Genomic DNA, 21,453 nt, shown 5'->3' with positions numbered 1-21,453 from the left:
CATGCGTAGATGTTTCCCAGTGTGAAGAGCTAGATTTCTAAGCTCTGCTATCACTTAGAGGCCTGCAAGGAGGCACATAGTCTTCATCTAAGTCCTCAGCTGACATGTACTGCTCACCTAACAGAGAATGCTTACCCCATATAGATAGTAGTGAGTCCAGCTTCCCAGAAGATTCCAGCTTCTCAGGTTGCTTTTTCATATTTCTATTTGCTCTTTCTTTCTGAATGGATCTTGCATTCTTTGTGGTGCAGCTTCAACCAGAGGGTAAAGGGATCCACACTATAAAGGAGCTCAGTAAAATGGGCTAGTTCTTGGGAGATAGGAGATGTAAGTTAAAGACCTAGAATCTAGGTCTTGAGCCATCTTACTTTCTTGGTGACTTCTACAGGGCCCCTTCCAATTCATCAGTGCCTTTCTTGTACTGGAGCCCCCCCGACTGGAGACTAGTCAAGATCTGGTCTCACAAGCAGTGAACAGAAGAAATAATCACTTCCTTCAGCCTTTCTGCCTGCAGTCTTGTTAATACAGCCTTATACATGGTTCACCTTATGTGCCACAAGGGCTCACTACTGCCTTGCTTTCAATTTGCTGTTTACTGGGACCCTCTGATCCTTTTCTGCAAAGCTTTTGTCCAGTCAGTTGTCCCCTAGCCTGTATTGCTGTTGGAATTACTCTGTCCCAGAGACAGGTAACTTTTTATTTCTCTCTTCATTGACCTTCATGAGGTTTCTGTCAACCCATTCCTCCAGCCTCTTCAGCCAGTTGAGATCATACCAAATAGCAGTCCTTCTCCCCAGCACATAAACTGCTTCACTCAATGTCTGTTGTAGTGTTTCTGGCTCTCCATAGAGACCCAGCTCTACAGATAATTTTCATATTCTGGTGCTCCTAAACATCTTATATGTACTATATAAGGGTTTGGGTTTTTTGTTTGTTTAACTACTAGTAATCTAAAATCTAAATACAAATGGGAACCTAAATGTTATACTAACCGATTGTTCAAATGCCCTTGTCACTCTAAGTGTCTGTGGTGCTTGGATATTACAATTATACTGCTTTGTGTACAGCATTTAAAAAAATAACTTGATTTTTGGTATGTTGTCTTCCCCGGAGGATTACTCAGGGGAGGTTGGCAAATCAATAACATTTCATTATCATCAAAAAGCAACCAAAATGTATTTATTATATATCTATAATGAAATAAATTTTCAAGATATGAAGCTCTGAAAAAGCACATTCTACATTCTACATTGGCAGTAATGCAGTATTATACTCAAAAATTTCACCTCTTATTTACTGAACAAGATTAGAAAAGAGATAATAATAAAAAATGATTATTTTAAATTAAATTAGCTATAAAATGCTGATTGTTCTTGATTCCTATAAAATGCTGATTATTCTTGATTCTTCTGCAGGCTATATTTCTATAGGACATACAGTATTTCTTTTGATTCTGTATTCTGATATTTAAATGTAGTGATGGGTTGATCCTTGCATTACACTGTTAAAAGCCAGCTCCTTAGTACACCAAATTGTGCTACTTCAAGTAAAATTGTTTTCATTTGTTGCTTTGTAAATGTGTAGCTTCACTGTGTTTTCTTTTTCACAACTTTGTTAACCTTTCAGAGGTTTGTTTGGTGCTTTGATTTTTTTTTCCCCCAGAAATATCCAAGATATTTATTTCTCTAAATAACTACACTTACTACTATATTAGTTTTAGTAACAGATTTTTTTAATGCACAGAAATACAGCAGGTGTGTACGTAAAATTATGGCAAAGTATGCTATTGGTATACCAAAGTATGACTATATTAGTAACAGCTAGAAGTAAATATTTTATCATTTTCAGCAGAGTATTTCTATTTAACTTGCCTAGTATTTACATTACTACTCTAGTAATATGACCCAAAACTGTACTGAACATTTCTGGTAAGTACTAGTCTTCCTTGAGAAATTCACTCTGTAAAAGAATTAATGGGAAGATGCTGCAAATAAAAAAATAAAAGAGATGGTCAAAAAATAGGTGTTTGAGTAAAGATTCAGTTGCAGTTCTGAGCCAGTAGTCTTTTAAAGAATTATTTGAAATTTGTGAATTCAGTATATCCTGAATGTATATTCATGCACACTAGAAAGATGAAGAAAAAAAAAAAAAAGGACAGAGGTCTTTTCTATTCTGCTATGGATTAGGAGTAGTGAAAGATACTAGGAGACATCATAGGAGTACCTCTGTGATGAGTGTCTGCGCCACTGACTTTGAGTCTTGATCAGCTGGTCAGGGTTAAATAGGACTTGTGTGGGGACAGGTGGTGTCTGGACAGAATTAACTGAGGTACACACACAAGCTGAGGAAGTACTTGAAGAGAAATGGCATGTGATGGCATAGATTTGCCATCTTGTTCTTACATTATTTGTTCATTTTGATGATCTTTATGTATGTTATAAGCTGCTCTGTTTTAGAACTGACAATATACATCTGGAGAAACTGGTACAATCAATCTTAGGAACTGTAAAGCTAGTATGAAGAAAAATAATGACTACTAGGGCATCTGTTACTTGTAAGGACACTTCTGGAAGGTAAACAGAACAGTACCTTTCCCCCTGACTTAATAATTGCATATACTCATGAACATTTGCTGCTTGTACAAGTTCATATACATAAATAACAGTGCTGGAAATCAGCTCTCTGTATGCAAGCTTGACTAAAAAATGTATTATTATTACAGACCCATTCTTCAAAGGTGAAAATTCACCTCAGTAAAATAGGGTTTTGAATCTTCTTTCAGGAGAACCTAAAAATGACAAATAAGAAAAATTTCTTTCAAATACATGCCAGCATTTTCAGTGTTAGAGTTTGCTGGATTGTCATATTCAGTACTTTTTCAGATTTAAGCTTTTTCTGTGCTGGGATGTGTGTTCAGTTTTGCCACTGTGAATGGAAACTGGCATGTAGATGAAACTGTGCACTCAAGTGATAGTTTATCCGTCCAATTTATAGTATTTGCTCGCAGACATGTAGTGCCACAAACAGATGCGGCTTAATGTATTACAGTGAACCTGTAATACTTGGTATAATTCACATAGTCTGAAAACACAGTCTTTTCTGTAAAGGGCTCCTTTTGCTTTCTTTCTATTCATCACACCTGCAGATTTAGCTCTCCTATTATTTCTTACTTGTGAGATCCAGTAGTTTAGAATGGAATTTGATGTGGTTAATTTTACAATGATACTAACAGTTTTTATTTATGGTTTTTGTGAAGAATTGTGTCAGTAGGCACTAATGGGTCCAAAAGGAATGCATGGATCTTTACTATGCTGTTAATATAGCTGTCAAGCTGCTTTTGATTTGATATAGGGAGTAGACAATTTGCAACTAAGTGTGAAGGTCACTGGGTCAGAGGAGATGTATCGACTGGGAATTATTTTTTATAGAGAAGCGAGTCAGTCAGTATTTTGGGTGTATTCTCATGGCTTTTGTGTCTTTGGGTGGTTCTTCTGCAGCCGTATATGTGCCATTTAAAGACCTTTATGATAATTTGATATTTTGCACTTGCTATCTTAGCAAAATACACATGTAAAGTTCATGTTATCAGAAGGAACAGATAGGGGTAATGCCTGGAAAATATAATATTCTATGTATTTTTTCAGACCTTTTTTTAATTAGGATGTGTCTGCTTGCACAAAACAGTTAATTTCTGTCTTGCGAAGTGTATGCAGATGATGAAAGAACAGTCTAATCTTATTTTAAATTCATGAACTACATCTACAGAAAAAAATCATAATTTTATTTTTCTGCCCTTGAAAGGGAACAGCTAGAAATGACAGGGCATATTGAAACAAAGTCTCAGAGTTTCACACATGCCCAATAACGTTAAATCATTTTGCTTTCTCAATAGGATTTTAAGACAGTGCTGTCTTTCCCCCAGTACCCAGGGGAGTTTCTGCACCCTGTGGTATATGCATGTACTGCAGTTATGTTGTTGTGCCTGTTTGCTTCCATTATCACCTACATTGTCCATCACAGGTAAGAATTCAATTTTAAGTACTTGTGTTAAATGGTTAACATTATGGTGAGTTACTTTGATTTTTCTAACCCTCACTGAAAAGGTAAATTAAAATCTGTATTACTGTTGGATAGTAATATCAGCAATGCAGTTTACACCAGAGAAATCAGAAAAAAAGGTTATGTCAACCTTTCTGAAGCTGTTCCTAAGCTATATCTTTCCTGAGATGTATGTCTAAATGTTCTATACACTGTTACTAAGATTTCTAACTTGATGATTCAATATAAAACCACAAGCATCATCAAATTGCTTTCTGGCAAATTCCAGTTGAGCAGCACTTTGGTCAGCTACCTTGGCAGTGTTGGCTTCTAAGACCAAGTATGATTGAATGACTGGGAGCTGTCATTGGATAAAAGAAACTTTCTAAATCTTCTTGGCTTTAGAAAACTTATGTTTTCCTTTATATGAAAGACTTACATAAACGCCATTTTAACTACATACTTCTGTTAAAGACAGTTAGCAATTTAAAAGAGTAGGAACGTGTTGTACTGTAAAAGCTGCTAAATATCTATTAAGTGAACTTAATGCAATGACTTCTGATCTTCAGCTTCTGTTTAATTCTTTAGAGATATCTTGTTAAAGTTCTGCGTATCTGAAGCTATGGAATAAGCCTTTTGCTTTTATTACTCTAAATGCTTGATCTGATGGAGGAAGCTTTGTCAGTAAACCCTTGCCAGTAGACTCTGCAGTTTTCACCATTGATTTTACCTTTTTAACATTTGTTTCAATGCTATATAAATAAGACTCTGCCCTATATGTAAATTGCTAAGTAGGTACTCAAGAATCAGAGAACTTAATTCTATGGTATTAAGCATTTTTTCAAAATCACGATTTTCATAATAAATATGCTGTGTTTTAATTTTGAAATGTGATTTCTCAACAGTACAATCAGAATAAGTAGAAAAGGATGGCACATGCTTCTCAACTTTTGTTTCCATACTGCTCTTACATTTGCTGTTTTTGCTGGTGGAATTAATCGCATTAAATATCCAATTATATGTCAAGCTGTAAGTATCTGCCTTAGTAATTCTTTCTGATAGACTGAAAACCTGAAACTGTGTCTTTTAACATAATATTGATTGTTTTCTTTCTTTTTATATGGATCTTAAGATTTTCAGAATAAGTCATCATTTTATATAAGTCTTTAAAATGCCAGTACTGGGAGTGTTCAGTGTTTGGTTGTCACCTGAGTTTCTGTGAGAGGCTGACCAATGCATTAAGTTCTCTGCAGCTCAGTTTTCCTTATTTTAAAAAATTCATGAAAACTGTATTTCTCTCTTCTACAGAATAGTTGGAAACTGTGATTCCCAAATATTTGTGTCCTTTCTGATCTTTGGAATGAATGTTTATAGTACGATTATGTCTTTTAATTGCAACTCAAGCTAACGAGGGAAAGCTGACCAGGACACTTGTGATGTATGAACCCCTCATTGTACTGGACTATTTCACATCTCTTGCTTCATCCTTTCTTTGGACATAGTACTGTGAGATGAGCAGAGAGGGCATGGCTTCAGCTGCTCTTAATACAGAGGCTGAGTCTGTACAGTGTGTAAAGAGAGTCATTTCAGTCATCTTCTGTAATGCCTTATGAGGGCTTGTTACAATTTGTTTGTCTTAAATATTTCTTCCTCTCAGATTTTGTAGAAGTGCTCCAGATCTCATGAATGTTGTTGGTATTTACCTGTAGTAAAGTACTTTATTAAGCCAGCATTCTCCAGATATTTTGCCTGTCACTAATCTGGCTCTTCTGAATGGCTTGAATGGGTGTAAACAGCCAAATTTGCCAGCCATCAGCAGAGTCACTGCAAAACTTGCCCAACTAGTGTAACAGTTCTCTCTCTGATTTTCAGTGGGATGCTTTGGAAGCCTTTTGTGTGTACTTGTACATGACCATCAATAAACAGCATGTGTAGATCTATAATGACCTGTAATATTCTATGTGCAAAATCTACCCATGTATATTACATGGTATTCTTTTAAATGACACAGTTGTCTACTAGGTTATTCTGAGATAGGTATCTCATTATATCTAGTGTATTGTGTCGTAATTGATCTGTGAGTTCTAGCAAATTGAAATATCACTTACCGTTGTCTTTACCTGCAGTTTGCAAGTGAAGGTAGCAGATTAGTTTGTAGGGCAGCCATGGCCGTGTAATTACATGATCATGAATGACCATCTGTTGTTACAGTGATGGTTTGGTTATTTACTTCATAGGTTGTGTGGTAACAATGCAGTATTAATAGCGATAATGAAGAAATAATTGAGATAAATGATTTATTAATAATCTGAGTAATACATAAATTACAGGGGTATCTTCATAAAATACAGTATCAGTGACAGCTGTTTCTTGCTATGGTATAGGGCTAGATACTGAGCTGCTGAGAAACGTGCACTTAAACTGAACGGATCCATTCACATGTGCCTTCTAATCAGTTTCATGAAGTTATTTATTTATCTGACACCGTGCTACAACAACAGATAATATCAGCAGTTAAAATATAGAAAAGATACAGGACACACAAGACTTACACAGTCCTTTGTTTCCTGGCAGAAACTGTCTGATGTAATTAGGTAGGGCTAATGGATGCAACAGTCCAGACAATCTAAGACAAGGCTCCTGTGGCTGGTAGCTGAGGCTAAACAAATACTCACTCGCACTGCACCCCACCACACACCCTTTGTTGCTTAATGACAATGATTTTCAGAATTCTGTGAGTCCCAGTACCTGTCTCCTCCTGGGATGATCCTGAGAGTATTGCTTTGTAAATTAATAATCAGGGTGGCAAAGCTTGGAGGTATAGAGGTTGACGTACTAGTGGTTTTCTGATGTTCTGTTTAAACATACAGACAGCCTCACTTGTGTATGTGCCATGCCAACTTTATGATTTATGAAGAAAACTGATGTTAGAATGCTGCTGTGGAAAAGTTGATTGCTTCTTCAGTTTTTCTGTGTGAATGAGGTTACATCTGTAAAAATGACTGTTTAGATTACCCATGAATCTGATTCTTGGTGTCACTGAAAGCTGGCTGTTGTAGAATCCAGAGTCTCGAATTTATGACAAAATCTTTCATACAAGGCAAAGGCTATGTTACAAACAGCAGAATGGAATTAACCAGAGCCAGTATAATAGCCAGAAAGGTGCTTGAGCTAGCCAGTGGATGATGTAGTCAGCCACGGCCATCTCCCAAAGTTGGGTCTCAGTTTACTTTCCTTCAAAAAGCAGAAGGAGGCGTATTCATTTCATGTAGGGAATGAGATGGAAGGAGACACAGCTTAGCTGGATTATTCCGCATGTATGGGGGGCATTGATTCTGTACCCTCAGTCTGAAATAATTCAGTCTCGTGGCTCCTGCTTTCCAGGAGAGCATGATAGCTGTGAGGCTATGGATGATAGGGAATGAAATCATCAGTTCAACATGTTGGGTTGGCTTAGGGGCACAAGATTCAGGAGACACAAAAGCTAGGGAGTGAGTCATGATCATAATTTTTTATCCTAGTGGCCAGTCACTCAGTGGCATGATCACTTCAATCACACCTCCAAGAACCTCCTGTATTATTTATCAAATAGAAGCTTCTATATAAAATTTGGCAAGGCTCAGATATTCCTTCTCCCTGATGAGTGTTATATGTGAAGCTGCTTATGAATTCATTTCTGTAGGGCAGTAAGCCTTCAGAAAGAAAGGTGAAGCCCATTCCATGCTAGCCAGCAGCCTAGAAGCTAGAATACTAACACTGGAAGTCCAAGGTTTGGGTGTGAATCCTGTTACACTAAGGAAGTGCTAGAGCTATGTGCCACATCTCATATAGAAATATAGAAATATATATAGAAAAATATATAGAAATGCTATATCTGTAATGCTATATATTGTATATACAATGCTATATATATGCATATGTAGCGTTATTATAGGAAGAGGAGTAAAAGAGCAATTCTTTCTGTTTGAGATAATATGTTTGTTGTTTGTTTTTTTTTAAATGGGTGTAAAATTGGTATACTGTTATTAAGCTAAGTTTGCCAGTTAGGGTTAGGGTTAGGTTAGGGTGTCTCAAGTGAAGAATGCTATTTAAAAGCTGCATTGCTCATCTCTGCTAAGACAGGAACAGAGCTAGATGTATGCACAAGCAAGCAAGACATCAGATTGCTGGTAACTTTACTAGAAGCAGCCAATGACAGCTAAAGACTTTGCATGCTACTGAGTTAGATGCCCATGCTGAATATTGTCCTTCCTGGTCTCAGGTACCTGATTTGTGGGTCTCAAGTTCCAATTTTTCTATCTGTGAAGAAAGCACGGGGTTCTTCTAAGGCTAAATGTTTTAAGATCATGAAATATTCACCTCCAGTGGTGTTACAGACTGCAAAGGAATTTCTGAATCCCTTCATCTCACTGAAAAGAATCACTTTCTGTGCAGGATTAATAGTTTAATCAGAATGTCAGTGAATATCCATATCCTCCTTCAAACAGAACTGGCTGAGGAAGGACAATGTTATCTGAAATATGATTATAATTGAAAAAAAAAAATTAAAAACTAGAGTAAACCAAAGAAAATGTTGTGCAAGTTAAAGCTGAGCTAAAATCCTTTGCATAAATGTGTGTTCTGGTCATTACCATGGTAACTGCATGGTGTGGAACTTAAGTTACCTCTAAGGTACTGAAATTTATTGAAAGAGCACATACAGCATCTTCTCACTGTCAAAAGCATAATCTTCTATTCAGTAGGCTGGTGCTTTTTCCCAAAGAGTTCTAAGAACACAGGACATGGAAAAAATTGGCCCAAGGTAACAAAATTCTTTTACCATATAACCGCAGTTATTAAACAGGTTTAAGTGCAATGCTGTCTTCAATGCATATGTCCTGACAGTTTATTTGTACCATTTTGCCTGTCAGTGGAAAACCTTCTTATGAAAAAGGGTCATCACTTAAATATATTAAATCATAATCCTTTGTTTTTAATGGGAAACTTGACTCTTCCCCCACAATTTTATGTGAAATGCAAAATTCCTACTTAGAGTGAAAATAGCCTTTACAGAGTTACAAATCCAGTAATAACATATACACAGATAAATTTGTACCCTGAACCTTTAGTGCATAAACCTAAGGTTTACATTTACTAACAGAATTAAGTGAGTTTTCTGAACAAAACTATCTTTGTCCTGTTCCCCTTTCTGTTGAGCCTTGTCTTCCCCTTCCATGTCATGAGCTGGTATCTCGTGTATCTCTAGCATAGAGCTCAGATGTCTTCCTAGCTCAAGAGAGCTAGAAAGAGCTGGTCTCACTGAAGGGGCAAAAGAGCATGCAGCCACAGCCTGAGTCCAGCAATGAGGAAAATACATCTCCGTGGCATGACTGACAGTAGTGCAGAGATATGGGGAAGGAAGAGGCACCCATTATTATTAGTGGATGAATAAGAGTAAAGGTTCTAGTCCAGAAAGCATATTTTGTTATGGAAAATGAGAAACAAAATGACAAAGAAAGGGGTACCCTTTCCTGTGGAATTTCATATAACAGCTCAGCTCACCCTTGCAAATTCCACATTTTTGTTGTGTCATATATATTGTATCTCCAGATTGCCACCATTGTCCTTCAAGTCTGTCAGTCAAGAGGAGGTCCTCTATCATCAGGATATATCCTCTTCCTGTAAGCAAGAAATGTAAATGCATACTTTTTCGAGAGAGATAAAGAGGTGCATTATTAAAGAATTAGTACAGAAGATGATAACATTTCTGTCTCTTGTCCGTGTTTGTACAATTTGACTATATATCAGAAGGAATTGAGCTACTGAAATACAGTACACTGTGAAGAAAAGTAATGTGACTAAGGTGTGGCATACCGTGATGGGTTCAGTTCAGTTCCGTTGCCTCCTTGAAAGTTCAATAAAATTGTTTTATCATATTATTTTTAGGAATCTCATTCACTTAGGTGGCTGATCATTTCTTTACATATGGCCATATATGTTGTCCAAATTTCATATATAGGTGCCTTCTCACATGGAATTCATCCCTGCTGTTCATACTCTTATGGACTCTGGCATACTTGCATAGAATAATTACAGAATATATAGTGCAGTGTCATACTGAAATGAGAAAGAAGTTATTAACCAAATCTCTAGAATTTTTCCAGTTCTTTCTCATTTTCCTGCCTTCCTTTCTCCCCTTTTCTCGTTCCCTTCTTCTCCCTTCTGCCTTGCTCCTTTCACTCCCTCTCCCCCCTCCAGTTCATAGTCATATTCACTGTGTCCCTAAAGAAATGCTTCAAGCTTCATATGAACTAAGTCCAGACAGCACTAGCCACTGAACTGGCAACGTCTGCCAGCTGATGGTACAAAGTTGTCTCATTCTCTTATTTCTGCTTCTGTTACCTCAAGCAACAATAGTTATGAAGGCTTTATACTCCCTCGTCTAATGTGTCAGACAAGTCCCAGAGAAAATTACAAAGGGCTTTCTGGTGATGATATTTGCTGCTGTCTTCAAGTTTTGTGCTATTTTACTAAATGTAAAAAAAATCAATGGATTTTTTTTCTTTACCCATCAATTCTTTTAAGTTGAGCAAGAATGAACACTGGTTCAAATAAATCATTATAACAGATTTGTGTTAGCTTTATTCAGCAATTCTCTGTGTTCCTTAAACATCTGTGTGCTTTTCAATTATAGCAGTATTTTACTTGTCACTGCAAAGTGTCAGGCTATTGCTTCAAAGGTAACCTCATTTTACATAATCAGATGGAGACTTAGCTGGAGTAATAAGGCATTGAAGATTGGCTAAAATTCCAATTACTGTTTCCATAGTAATGACTAACAATTACTAATATAACAAAGATGTTAGTATTTCAGAAGTGTTTATTTTACACTCAATGATAAACACATCGGTTTCTTGGAAACAAAATTATAATAACAATATTGAGAGTTTGTATTTCCTTTTAAGGGAGGATGCCAAGGTCTGTCATTTAAGTTTAAAAATTGTATGGCCACGTTAATAATTCCTTAAAATACGTCCAAAAGTAATCTGGTTTTAGGCAAATAGCACTGATCACATTACAAGAAGTCAAGCTTGGCTATATACACCTGAGATATACAGCAGGATATTCCTAAAAAATGAAGGAAATAGCAAGCAAAAATGCTGACCTCTCATTGAGTTTTAAATTGCATTGTTATGATAAGCTAGCAAAGCTTACCACACAAACTAAGCTTTGCATCACTTTAAATTGAGGTGTAAAAAATTGTAATTAATCAGGTTCTTAGAAAATAAATGTCTTTACAGTCTTATTTTCATAACATACCATCTAGTATCAGAAATATTATCAATGACAGGTTAAATAACAACTTCCATCTGCTTATTGAAAGTGTTTTTCCTAGTTAGATATAACCTGACAGAAAGAAAAAACTAATGTATTTACAAATTCAGTTAAAAATGAATGTATAATTCTTCAAAAATTTTTGTTTTACTGATTCATTTACTAACTTGTTTAACTGTCTACTCTTACTTTTAGGTTGGCATAGTACTACATTATTCTACACTCTCTACTATGCTATGGATTGGAGTAACTGCCAGGAATATTTATAAGCAAGTCACAAAAAAGCCTCAGCCATGCCAAAACAGTGACCAGCCTTCTTATCCAAAGCAACCGCTACTCAGGTATGGAATATTATCTTTTTCTTTTCTTTTAAATGTATTCCTAAAACTTATAAATTTTAAGCTTTCACTTTCATTTCTGTATTCTTTCCTTTTTTTTCAGACTATAAATAGGATCCGTAAGGACTTGAGTCACTTAGGTGTATCTACAAATCTGAATATTTGTTGTATGCTAATAGTTAATTCTAGTCAGGAGATGCGGATATGCAGAACTGGTACTGGCCAGGTTCATATACCTTTATCTAAGCAGGAACAATTCAGATGTTTCTGTGGTTGCCTATGGAGGAAAAAATACTCCCTTGCTTCTGCGTTAAGGCATTATTTAATCATCAGAAACTACTCTACAAGGATTCTCCCTTTGCCTTAATCTATTCTTGTGTAACTCTTGCCCACACCTGTATTGATAGCCTAATAACCTGATAGCAGCCTCCCTCATTCCACATCAGAGATTTAATGCTATTAGAGAAGCAAATGAAAGTCTGGACTCCCTGTCAGCTTTCTACTTAGAGCAGACTAGTAACATGTCTCTGACAGCACGGCAGGTTTAATGTAATAAGAATTTTAACCAGATGCCTATGAGATGCTGAAACTTGAAGCCAAAATAGTCAGTCTGCATAAAAAAAAAGAACAAAAAAAAAACAAAACCAACTTGCCACAAACTAGAATTTCTAACCAAAGGTATGAGAAGATTGATTCATCTTTTTGAATGTAGCTATCAAAAAGTTAGGTATTAGCCAAAGTTATATAGTCGCCCTGTATAGACTTTGGAGGGAGTCTGAGACAGAGAGGAACTTCCAGAGGACAATTCCTCCCATCTGTCTTAGATGTTTGTGTGAGGACAAGATGAATTGTCTTATGGAGGTGCCTCTCTTTTTTCCCATAGATCATGGAAAAACCTGAATGGTCTGTTCAGACTAAAGACCTCAATTTTATAGTGAAGGACAGGAAATACGAATTCTAATTTTTACGCCTTTGCTGTAAAAAATCCAGCTTAGTATGTTCTTTTAAACAGTCCTAGCTTATTTTATTTTGAACACAAAATGTTTATTAAGTATCATTTCCAGAAGATCGTGTAAAGTTGTCACAACGTGTTAAAAGTCTGTAGGAAGATGAATTGTGTTTTGCTGTCTGATTCCGCTGAGTGAAATTTTTATTAACTTGATTAGTTTTCTGCTTTTTATAACATTTTCTTTTTAGAGATGAAATTGATAAAAACATCATAGAATTTATACAGTGAAAAGCCATATTGAACAGTAGCTTTCACTGAGAGTTCCTAACTTTGCTAATCCTCTATTTACTGTACCATTCTCCACAGATGAGAATTCCACTGTTTTGTTTACTAGTTCATAGCAAAATGAATTACCAGTTTTCAAATGCTACAGCATGGCTGTTAAGGTAGAAAATTATTACATCTTACACGTACCCAGTAGAGTGTATGCTCTTAAAATTCAAATCTTGTTTGATTTGGAAAACAATAGACAATCAGGTTACAATAACGATTAATTAGAATCTTTGTTGTAATAGTCATGATGAGGTCCTCAGCCAGTAAAAATAAACAGTAGGTATTTTAAGTTTAGTAATAGAAATTATAAACGTCCTTTTAGCTGTAAGAGAACTTGAGTATAGTCATTTAATAACGAAGTAAAATGATTCTAAGTTATTTTTCTCACTTAGGGCACCATATATCCTAGAGACACAGGCACTGAAATGTCTAATATGATTTCATAAAGGTTAGTACTAGATTCAAAGTAATAAGGATCAATTTAATTTCATGTAGAAAACAGATGTAGTCTATGGAAAATTAAAAATTGCTTTAAGCAAGAAAATGATGAACCCATAATTAGTAATTGTTCTTTTTAGAATGATAATGATAATTTTTCTGAGCCTTTTAATTTCCCTGGGTTTAATGAAATTTAAATCGAAATTATTCTGCATCATAATATTTCCAGAAAATCCATTTAAATTGTGTACATTTCAGTGTAGCCATTTATAAGTAATGTTTTAGTTAGCGTTCTAGCATGTATAAGCTGATGCCAGTCTTTACACATATTGTGCCTCAGGTTCAGAGGAGATAACATCACAGTTTGTCCAGGTCTGGGTTTGGGTAAAGGAGTACTAATTTTTGTCTTCATTTGACACCAGTAGACAGCTAAACAATATTAAATTTGTTCAAATGGAGGCTAAGTTAAGCTTTTTAATACGTCAGGACCACCAGTTCTACAAAGCGTATTTCTGCATATGATCTCCAAGATGCTTTTAAAAAGAGGTGCTATGTCAGTAATTCAGGTCCGTAGACCTAGCTTGACTTGTGTTCAGGTTTTGTTGAACACAAATATGTGAATGCATTTGTCAAGAACTGTACACTTTGCTGTTCTCCTTTGGTCTTTTCCAGTAACGGATGTATATGATAGACTGGGTTTCCAGTTTGCATGAATGTTTTTATATTCCTTCTATATTTACTCGCTGTATGAGACATAAGGATATCTTTTGTGAGTCAGTAAGTGGGGACTACTGCCAAAAATCAATACACAAATCTATGACATGGAGTTTACCATGAAATTATAAAAATTCTCTCATCACATTTTTTTCATGGACCTTGATCCACTCTGAAAAGTAGTCAAAACAGCAAAAATAAAAAAAAAAATCTTAAGGAAGACCTTACCTGTTAGTAGAAAAGGACCTTTGCTTGTTAACAGTTGCTTCAGTTTCTCTGCCTACTTGCATATTTATTTCTTTCTGTTCTAGATATAGTGATCAAGCAGTGTAATTTTACTGAAACTTGTTCTTCATGTTAATATGAATATTGCCTCTTTTAATCATATGACACATCACATATGTTATAGATGATACACAATATATATTTTAGTATCTATATTATACGTGATATATGTATTTTGTGTTAATTATAGAGTTCAAGCTCTCAGGGCCTATCACTTTGATAACTGGAATCAATTATAACAATTCTGACATTTTTCACTAGATGTGCCTGGATGCTAATGAGGTGGATCAAATTAATGCATCATTGAATTCAACAGATAATGGAATTACTTCCTGTAAAATATACTCTCTGGTATTCTTAATAGAAATAAAGAATTTTAGCTGTTCATCCTCTGTGGACATTTGTTAAACCTGGCAGAGTTTGGCTTCTGACTCATCTGAAGTCAGATTCTGCCAGCCAGGACAAAGGGGCATGCAAGATTCAACTATTACTTGCAATGTACAAAACTTATCAGCCCAAGCTGAAGAACAGGTAGAATTAGTTTTGTACCTGATACATGCATGCAGTTTTCATGTTGTGCCCTGTGCACATAGAGATTAGAAAGGAGTACAGAACAAGCAGAAAATATTTCTGAAAGATAGTTAAAATTATTTCTTTCCAGAAAGATAGAAAAAAAATAGACTTCTGTGATTTTTAATAAGGTTACTGAGCACAATTGTACTATAAACATTTAAAATAAAAAATAAATAAACTACAAGCTTGGCCAGACATTAGTGTTAAGGTAATTAAGGTACCTTGCATCTCAGGGTTAGGTACAAATATGTTTCCTAATTTCCTTCATCCTCTTTTATTCAATGAACATCTTGCAAGGTAACTAATATGCCAGACTTCAGATTAGAGAGTCCAATATCCTATATCTGTCATGAAGAAACATCAATATGCATAAATAAGGTTGCAGAATGAACTGCAAAATGGATAACAGATGATGTCATTGTGTCTGCTGAACTTCATCTTGTTTATATATCTAATATATCTTGATGAGCTTTTAAAAAGGTTCTTAATAAAGTTGTAGGGCTTCTAGAAAGAGTACCTCATGCATTGCCTTAGAAAAATTGTACATCTAGCTGTCATAGCAGTTTAGGAATGGATTGTGTGTCCTTCCCTGTGTATTCAATGTACTAGGCTTAGTACTGTGGCTATTAAAAATGAACATTGAGAATTTTGGGAAGATCATAACTCCAGCAAATTAAATCAGTTTTTAGCAGCACGTTCTGAGCACCTACAGTCAGTTATGCTGGTTTCAATTCCATTCTCTTATTGTTTTCAACATTGAATAATTTTAATAATGAAGTATAATTTTTAGAATAAGAAAGCTGTTTGCATATTTCATATATTTTGAACTGTCTTATTCATTTTATAGAAACTGCCCTTCAGCTTGCACACAGAGCAGACCTAGAAATAGTAGGTGAGAACCAAAGTGGTTCAGTTGAACCGTAATACCTGCTAATGGATGTGTACATGCAATCAATGTGTGGGTGTGTCTGCTATTCTGTGTGAGCTTGTATATGGGCAAGTTTCTGAGCATCATCAATATATTTCCAGAGTACCAAATCATCATTCTTGGAATGGAAACAACAGGGGTCTTCTTTGTGGGCTGTGTTTGTGATGTAGCGATAACAACCTACACTCTGATCACATGGATGTACAAGATGCTATAGTGCTCTAGTTGCATCCTCCCAGTTTGTGAATGTGGCAGCAGATCTTCACAGTCATTCCTTGGCTCATTATTTCTCTCAGCTACCTGAACATTAATCAGTAGTATCCAGCTAAACAGTAGCTAAGTATCTTTGTGACATTGAATTATGTTAAATTCCTTCACTGCAAAAAGGAGAAACCATGCTAAACTTGCAAATCAGGAAAACCCTCTCCTTTAGGTTGTGTCAACCAATCCCATGATGACCCTCTTGCCCCTCTTGCCTTGCAGTGAGGAGATTTTACAGACTTTCATTATACCAGAGGGGTCATGGCATCTGCTTAGTGCATTGCTCACAGTGCTAACCCTGCTTGTCTCAGCATGAACATTTAGATGCTTGATCTGAATTCTGACAAGCGTGAAACCAACTTGTGGGCACAAATGGATCTACTGCTATGTACTGCTGCATTTGCCTAACTGCAGGTCCCAAGAAAGCCTGGCTGGAAGTGTTGTGACTTCCATCACAAATTGAGATGTGGCAATTTTTACTGAAGAAGTTACTAATAAAGCAGGTATCTCTTGAATTTTTGTTGATACAACAATATTCATGGTCTTGAAAACTGGTATATGAAGGTAAAAACATTCCAGTTATAAAGACTAAAGGCTTCTTATATTTAGATTTTTAAAGAATGGTTATGTCCTTTATCAGAGAAAAACTCTAAAATAAAAAGAACTAATAGGTTCTAATATTACTGAGGTTGAAAGGGCCTTCAGAAAATGTTCTTTGTTACTCTCAGGATCTAGAAAATTTCCCCTATCAGTTATAAGAAGTTAGCTGTAATTTATTGAAGCATAACAGCAGTGTAATGGGATCAAAATTTGACCATGATAACAAATTCTCTATTAAATGTCGAGTTTGCCAAATATGTCATGTCATTTTCTTGGCCATGTTCTTTTTTGGATCCTGAGTGTGAATCATATGAAGTGAATTAATTTACATTCTGACAGACACAGACATTACTTGTCCCCTTGACACCAGCAGCTCTGAAATGCAGTTAAGTTCTAGTGCATTTTTCATTAGCACTGGCTCTCATTAATTCATGTCTTCTGGTATCAAACAGTGATTGAGAGGGAGAGAGAGAGAAAAAGAGGTCAGATGAAAGGCATCAGTTACAGTCCATTGTTTTCTTCTTTATGGTATGCCCTGAAATATTAATTCCTCTAATCTTGATCCATGGAATCCCATTTTTCCTTCCTGCAGTGAACATAACAAACCACCTCTATAAAGTTTAAATTTACATCTGATTATCCCAAGGGATTGCCTGCCTATTCCTTAAGACCTCTCTATAATTTGAATATGTTGAAATAAACGGGAAACGCCGCAGGGCAGAATTCTTGGAAGCCCTGAGGAGATCTCTGTAGTTCACTCCTTAGTATTAGAAAAGACAATTCTATCATTGAGGAGCAAGTGAAAGTGATGTCTCCTTGTGAGTAAGGTAGTCACCAGTTTCATGAACCATGGTACAGTAAGTAAACAGTCTCACTGAAAATCTGCTATGTCATGCTCAAGGAAGTTGGCTCTAATTTAAATACTTGATTACATCCTTCACTTAGAGGACAGAATATTTTTATATGGGCAGGGCCAGTCATCAGGAACTTTAACTAGTGTCTCTGAAATTATTATCAACACTTCTTATTTTAGTTATTGGAAATCAAGTCTAGAAAATTGTCTTTTCCTATGTATATTTTTAGATAATTTTCAAATTTTGCTGTAATTAGTTTGATTCATTATTGAAAAATGGAAGTTTTTTCAATCTTCATGTATTAGCAAGGCCACTTAAAGCCTCAATACCATAGGTTCCTAAAAAACCCATATTGTGTAATAGCTGCTTTCATACCTATTATCTGCAAATCTCTATTCCCATATTTCTTGTTTCAATATTTGTGATATTTCACAGAAAAGAGAAATGTCATATTGCTGAAACACCTTTTTTAAAATTTTTGCATTTGATAAAAATTGAACACAGGAGAAAGCCATATTTTCCTTCCAGCTCCCATTTTGGTTTCATTCACAAAAATAAGACTTACATTCAACATAAACTAGTATAATATAATATTGGATATAAAAATAATCTAAGGACAAAAGCCATTTCATAGTTTTAGTTTGGTTTAATTATAGAGCTCAGATTTTGAACAATGCTGTATTCTGAAGCCAATTTTAATAACTCTGACGTTCAAAGATGATACAACACAACTAGTGATGTAACAGTACATCAGAAATAGGGATCTTATCAGTCAGACTGTACTGTGTCATATCAGCCCACCAAATTAGGCAAGTTCTCAAAAAAAAAAACAAACCCTGAAACAAACAAACAAACAAAAGAACTGTAGTGCTTAGCCAGAATGACCAGAAAGATTCTGCCACCTGAGGTGCAATAGATAGAGATGACAAAAAAATACAAGCTTAAAAACAAAACGGGCAGTTTTAGTCTATTCATCATGAATAAAAAGGATTGCAGAACCTAAAGGCGCCTGGAAGTTGGTTTGATACTTTAGGGACATACTGATATTACAAGCTACTTAATATGATCGTTCTTAAAATGCTGATATACGGTCAAATGGAGTCATGGATTATAGCCAAAGCCATTTTATAGCTAGCTACCAAAGTAACTGAAAGATCTGCAGTGGAAAAGGGTATAAAATGGTGACAAGGGAAACATTTTCATAAATTTATTCTTATTCAATTTCAGCCTGATACTAAATGCATTTCCATCATATGGAGGAAAATTATCTTAGGTCAAAGAAAATGTTTAAATCACCTTTCAATTAATTGTTCCACACAAGAACATTTTCAGTATAAAAAAAAAATTAAATACTAAGGAGATTCACAGTAGCAATATACTGTCAGTGGTACCCTGGGAAAGCTGTTGCACTTTGCATAGGCCATGTAAATATTCATTGCAGCTGGCACTGGATTGCCTGTGTATGGTGTCATAGTAGGGAGGTATTTTCCTGTCTAATCTGAATAAACAGAAGTGATTAGAACTTTGTCTCTCCACCTTCAAGGTGAGTGACTGAATTACTGTGTTATTAAAATCAAAATGGTAACAGACCCACCTGCTTTTAGTTTCACTTCATCTGGTTTGTAAATCAAGACTCAAACTGGAAGAATTTTAAAAGTTCGTTTTCATGTCATAATTGGCTAAATTAGTCTTCAAATCTGACCTGAATACACTATCAAATGCTTTAAGTGAATGATGCTTGGAACAGAGGTTCTTCCTTGGTTGTATCTCATTTCAAGAGAATCTTACAACTAAACTAGAAATAGGATGTTGTTACCACCATAACTTTATGACTTTATGACTTTACGTACTTTATGGTACAGGTGAAATGCATGTGATGTTGACACTTTCCAGAGAAAAAATCCAGTAACACCAAATCTTTAGGAGATGTCCAAGTAGAAGGTGAAGTTTTATCCTCTTTGTTTAAAGAACAGTGCTTGAGCTACTTAGTATATATGAAAAGAAATGGTTTACAGTTATTGCAGAAGAAACATATGTCAACTTGTTACTTGTAAATAAGCCATTAAACAGCATGGCAAGTCATGTATTCAGACCTCTGTGGTTCTAAAGCTATTGATAAACATAGCCAGAAAAGAAAATTACACCTGGCCATTTAATGAGGGAATTATGGTCTTGGGATTTATAAATTTTAACTATGTGTGTTATGGCATTTGCAAGCTTGCAAAGTTATGAGCTTCAGGGTGTCTTATAATGATTGCTATGATATTTTCAAGTTTGAAAGGCTGTAACTGCAACATGCTGATCTGCAGAACTATATTAGGTTGAATTTTCAGATGCTTTTATCATGAACTCCCATCTAGGTATTTCCTGGAAATTCAGAATTCTTGTTACACTATTCCTTGCCTCAACACTTTCTGGAATTTGAGCTAGTCATGTACATAATTGTATTGGATAAGTTAGAGGGTAGAGTTTGATAAAATGCTCCATGCTTTGATATGCTGCTCCAGGCAAAATGTAGAATGTTGATTGGAAATTTTACACGTTCTAAAATCCTTGAAGATAATATATTCAAACTCAAGCAGGGGCTTTGTAGAAAACTTTATCAGATTTGAAAGAGCTAAATATTTTCTCAGATGATTCCTTGGTGTCATATAGATTAAATCTTATGCAAAAAAAAAAGCTGTAAAGAGATATGTGTAAGGTAATTTCAGATGTGTTTATTGCCATGGTACGTGCAAAGAACTAAACATTCTCATCTGCATGAAGTAATATTCACCACAGTTACAGAAAAGGCTATCCGTGGGTGACTGTACTCATTTTATTACTCAATATTATTAAGAAAATTTTAAAATGAAGCATTTGTTTTTTTAAAATAAAGCCAGAGTCACATTAGATACTAGTTTTCTCTTTACAAAAACTGGCATGTGAGAAAGCTGGATCTTAATCTTGTTACAGGACATCTCTCTTATAAGCAGGTGTTCGTATACATATAGTTTAACTGTGATGAAAACGGTAATGTTGCAAGAAAACTTGAGACATGAACGATGTTGTACAGACTGATAAACTACGTCATAGAAACTAGAGTAATGCAGGCAACCAACTAGTGTACTATAGAATTATTCCATAATGATAACTTTAAATACATGATTGTAACGTTTCAGAATATTCTTTTTAATAATTAATGGAAAAATTAAAGAAAATAAAAATATATTCCTTGGACAAACAAGACTGGTGAAATCTACAGATACAGATATTACATTGAATATGCTGAAGCATATTTAAATATAACTGTTGTAAATTCACCTTCAGACCCAACTTCTGTGCACACTTCTTGCTAAATATATCTGATAACCTCTATTTTATGCCTGTTTGGAAGAAAGGCCTAAAAGTTTTGGGAGGAAAAGTTGCATTAGATTAATTCACTTTGGTTTGAGTTGAAACCATGGAAAAACACACATATACTTCTGTTGATCTCCTTGTCCTTGTGCGTTCTAAATTGTTGAAGTCCATTACTGGAAATGTGGATGATTCTTTTCTTTTCAACATAGTTATACTTAAAAATTCCAAATGAGAAGGCATTAGAGAAAATCATACTTACAATTTTAAGGTAAGAATGTTTAAAGTTAGATCCTCCTGGGGTATGACTATTTTTAATTCAATTTTCAAAATGGCATAGACCAATTTAGAAGTTTGAGCAGGCTTTGGACCAGTTTTAGATGTCCTTCAACTGATAAGACTGTAGTAGTGAAGTAGTCTTCAGGAGTCCACAAGTTGTAGAGTGAAAGGCAGCACATTTTTCAAAGCTGCATCTCATACAGCACTGGATCA

At 35.3% G+C, this 21,453-nt stretch overlaps 1 protein-coding gene across 2 annotated transcripts in view; it reads left to right on the top strand.

Annotated features, from left to right (window-relative positions):
• The window catches only part of ADGRA1 (adhesion G protein-coupled receptor A1), a 286,313-nt gene that overhangs the window by 239,025 nt on the left and 25,835 nt on the right, over positions 1-21,453 (top strand). The window contains exons 1-4 of one of the 2 annotated variants that reach the window (XM_062610366.1): positions 2,307-2,573; positions 3,893-4,020; positions 4,944-5,067; positions 11,548-11,693. In XM_062610366.1, the coding sequence (XP_062466350.1) occupies positions 3,971-4,020; positions 4,944-5,067; positions 11,548-11,693 (320 nt within the window). In that variant the 5' untranslated portion in view covers positions 2,307-2,573; positions 3,893-3,970. Of the gene's footprint in view, positions 1-2,306; positions 2,574-3,892; positions 4,021-4,943; positions 5,068-11,547; positions 11,694-21,453 lie in introns of those variants that run through there. The other variant, XM_062610365.1, reaches the window with a different exon arrangement.

This window comes from Pezoporus occidentalis, unplaced genomic scaffold (genome assembly GCF_034315485.1).
Source record: "Pezoporus occidentalis ecotype Australia unplaced genomic scaffold, CSIRO_AGI_Poc_V1 ctg147, whole genome shotgun sequence".
Classification (NCBI taxonomy): Eukaryota; Metazoa; Chordata; class Aves; order Psittaciformes; family Psittacidae; genus Pezoporus; species Pezoporus occidentalis.
Note: the sequence above shows the minus strand (reverse complement) of the source record. Positions and strands in the feature narration are given on the sequence as shown.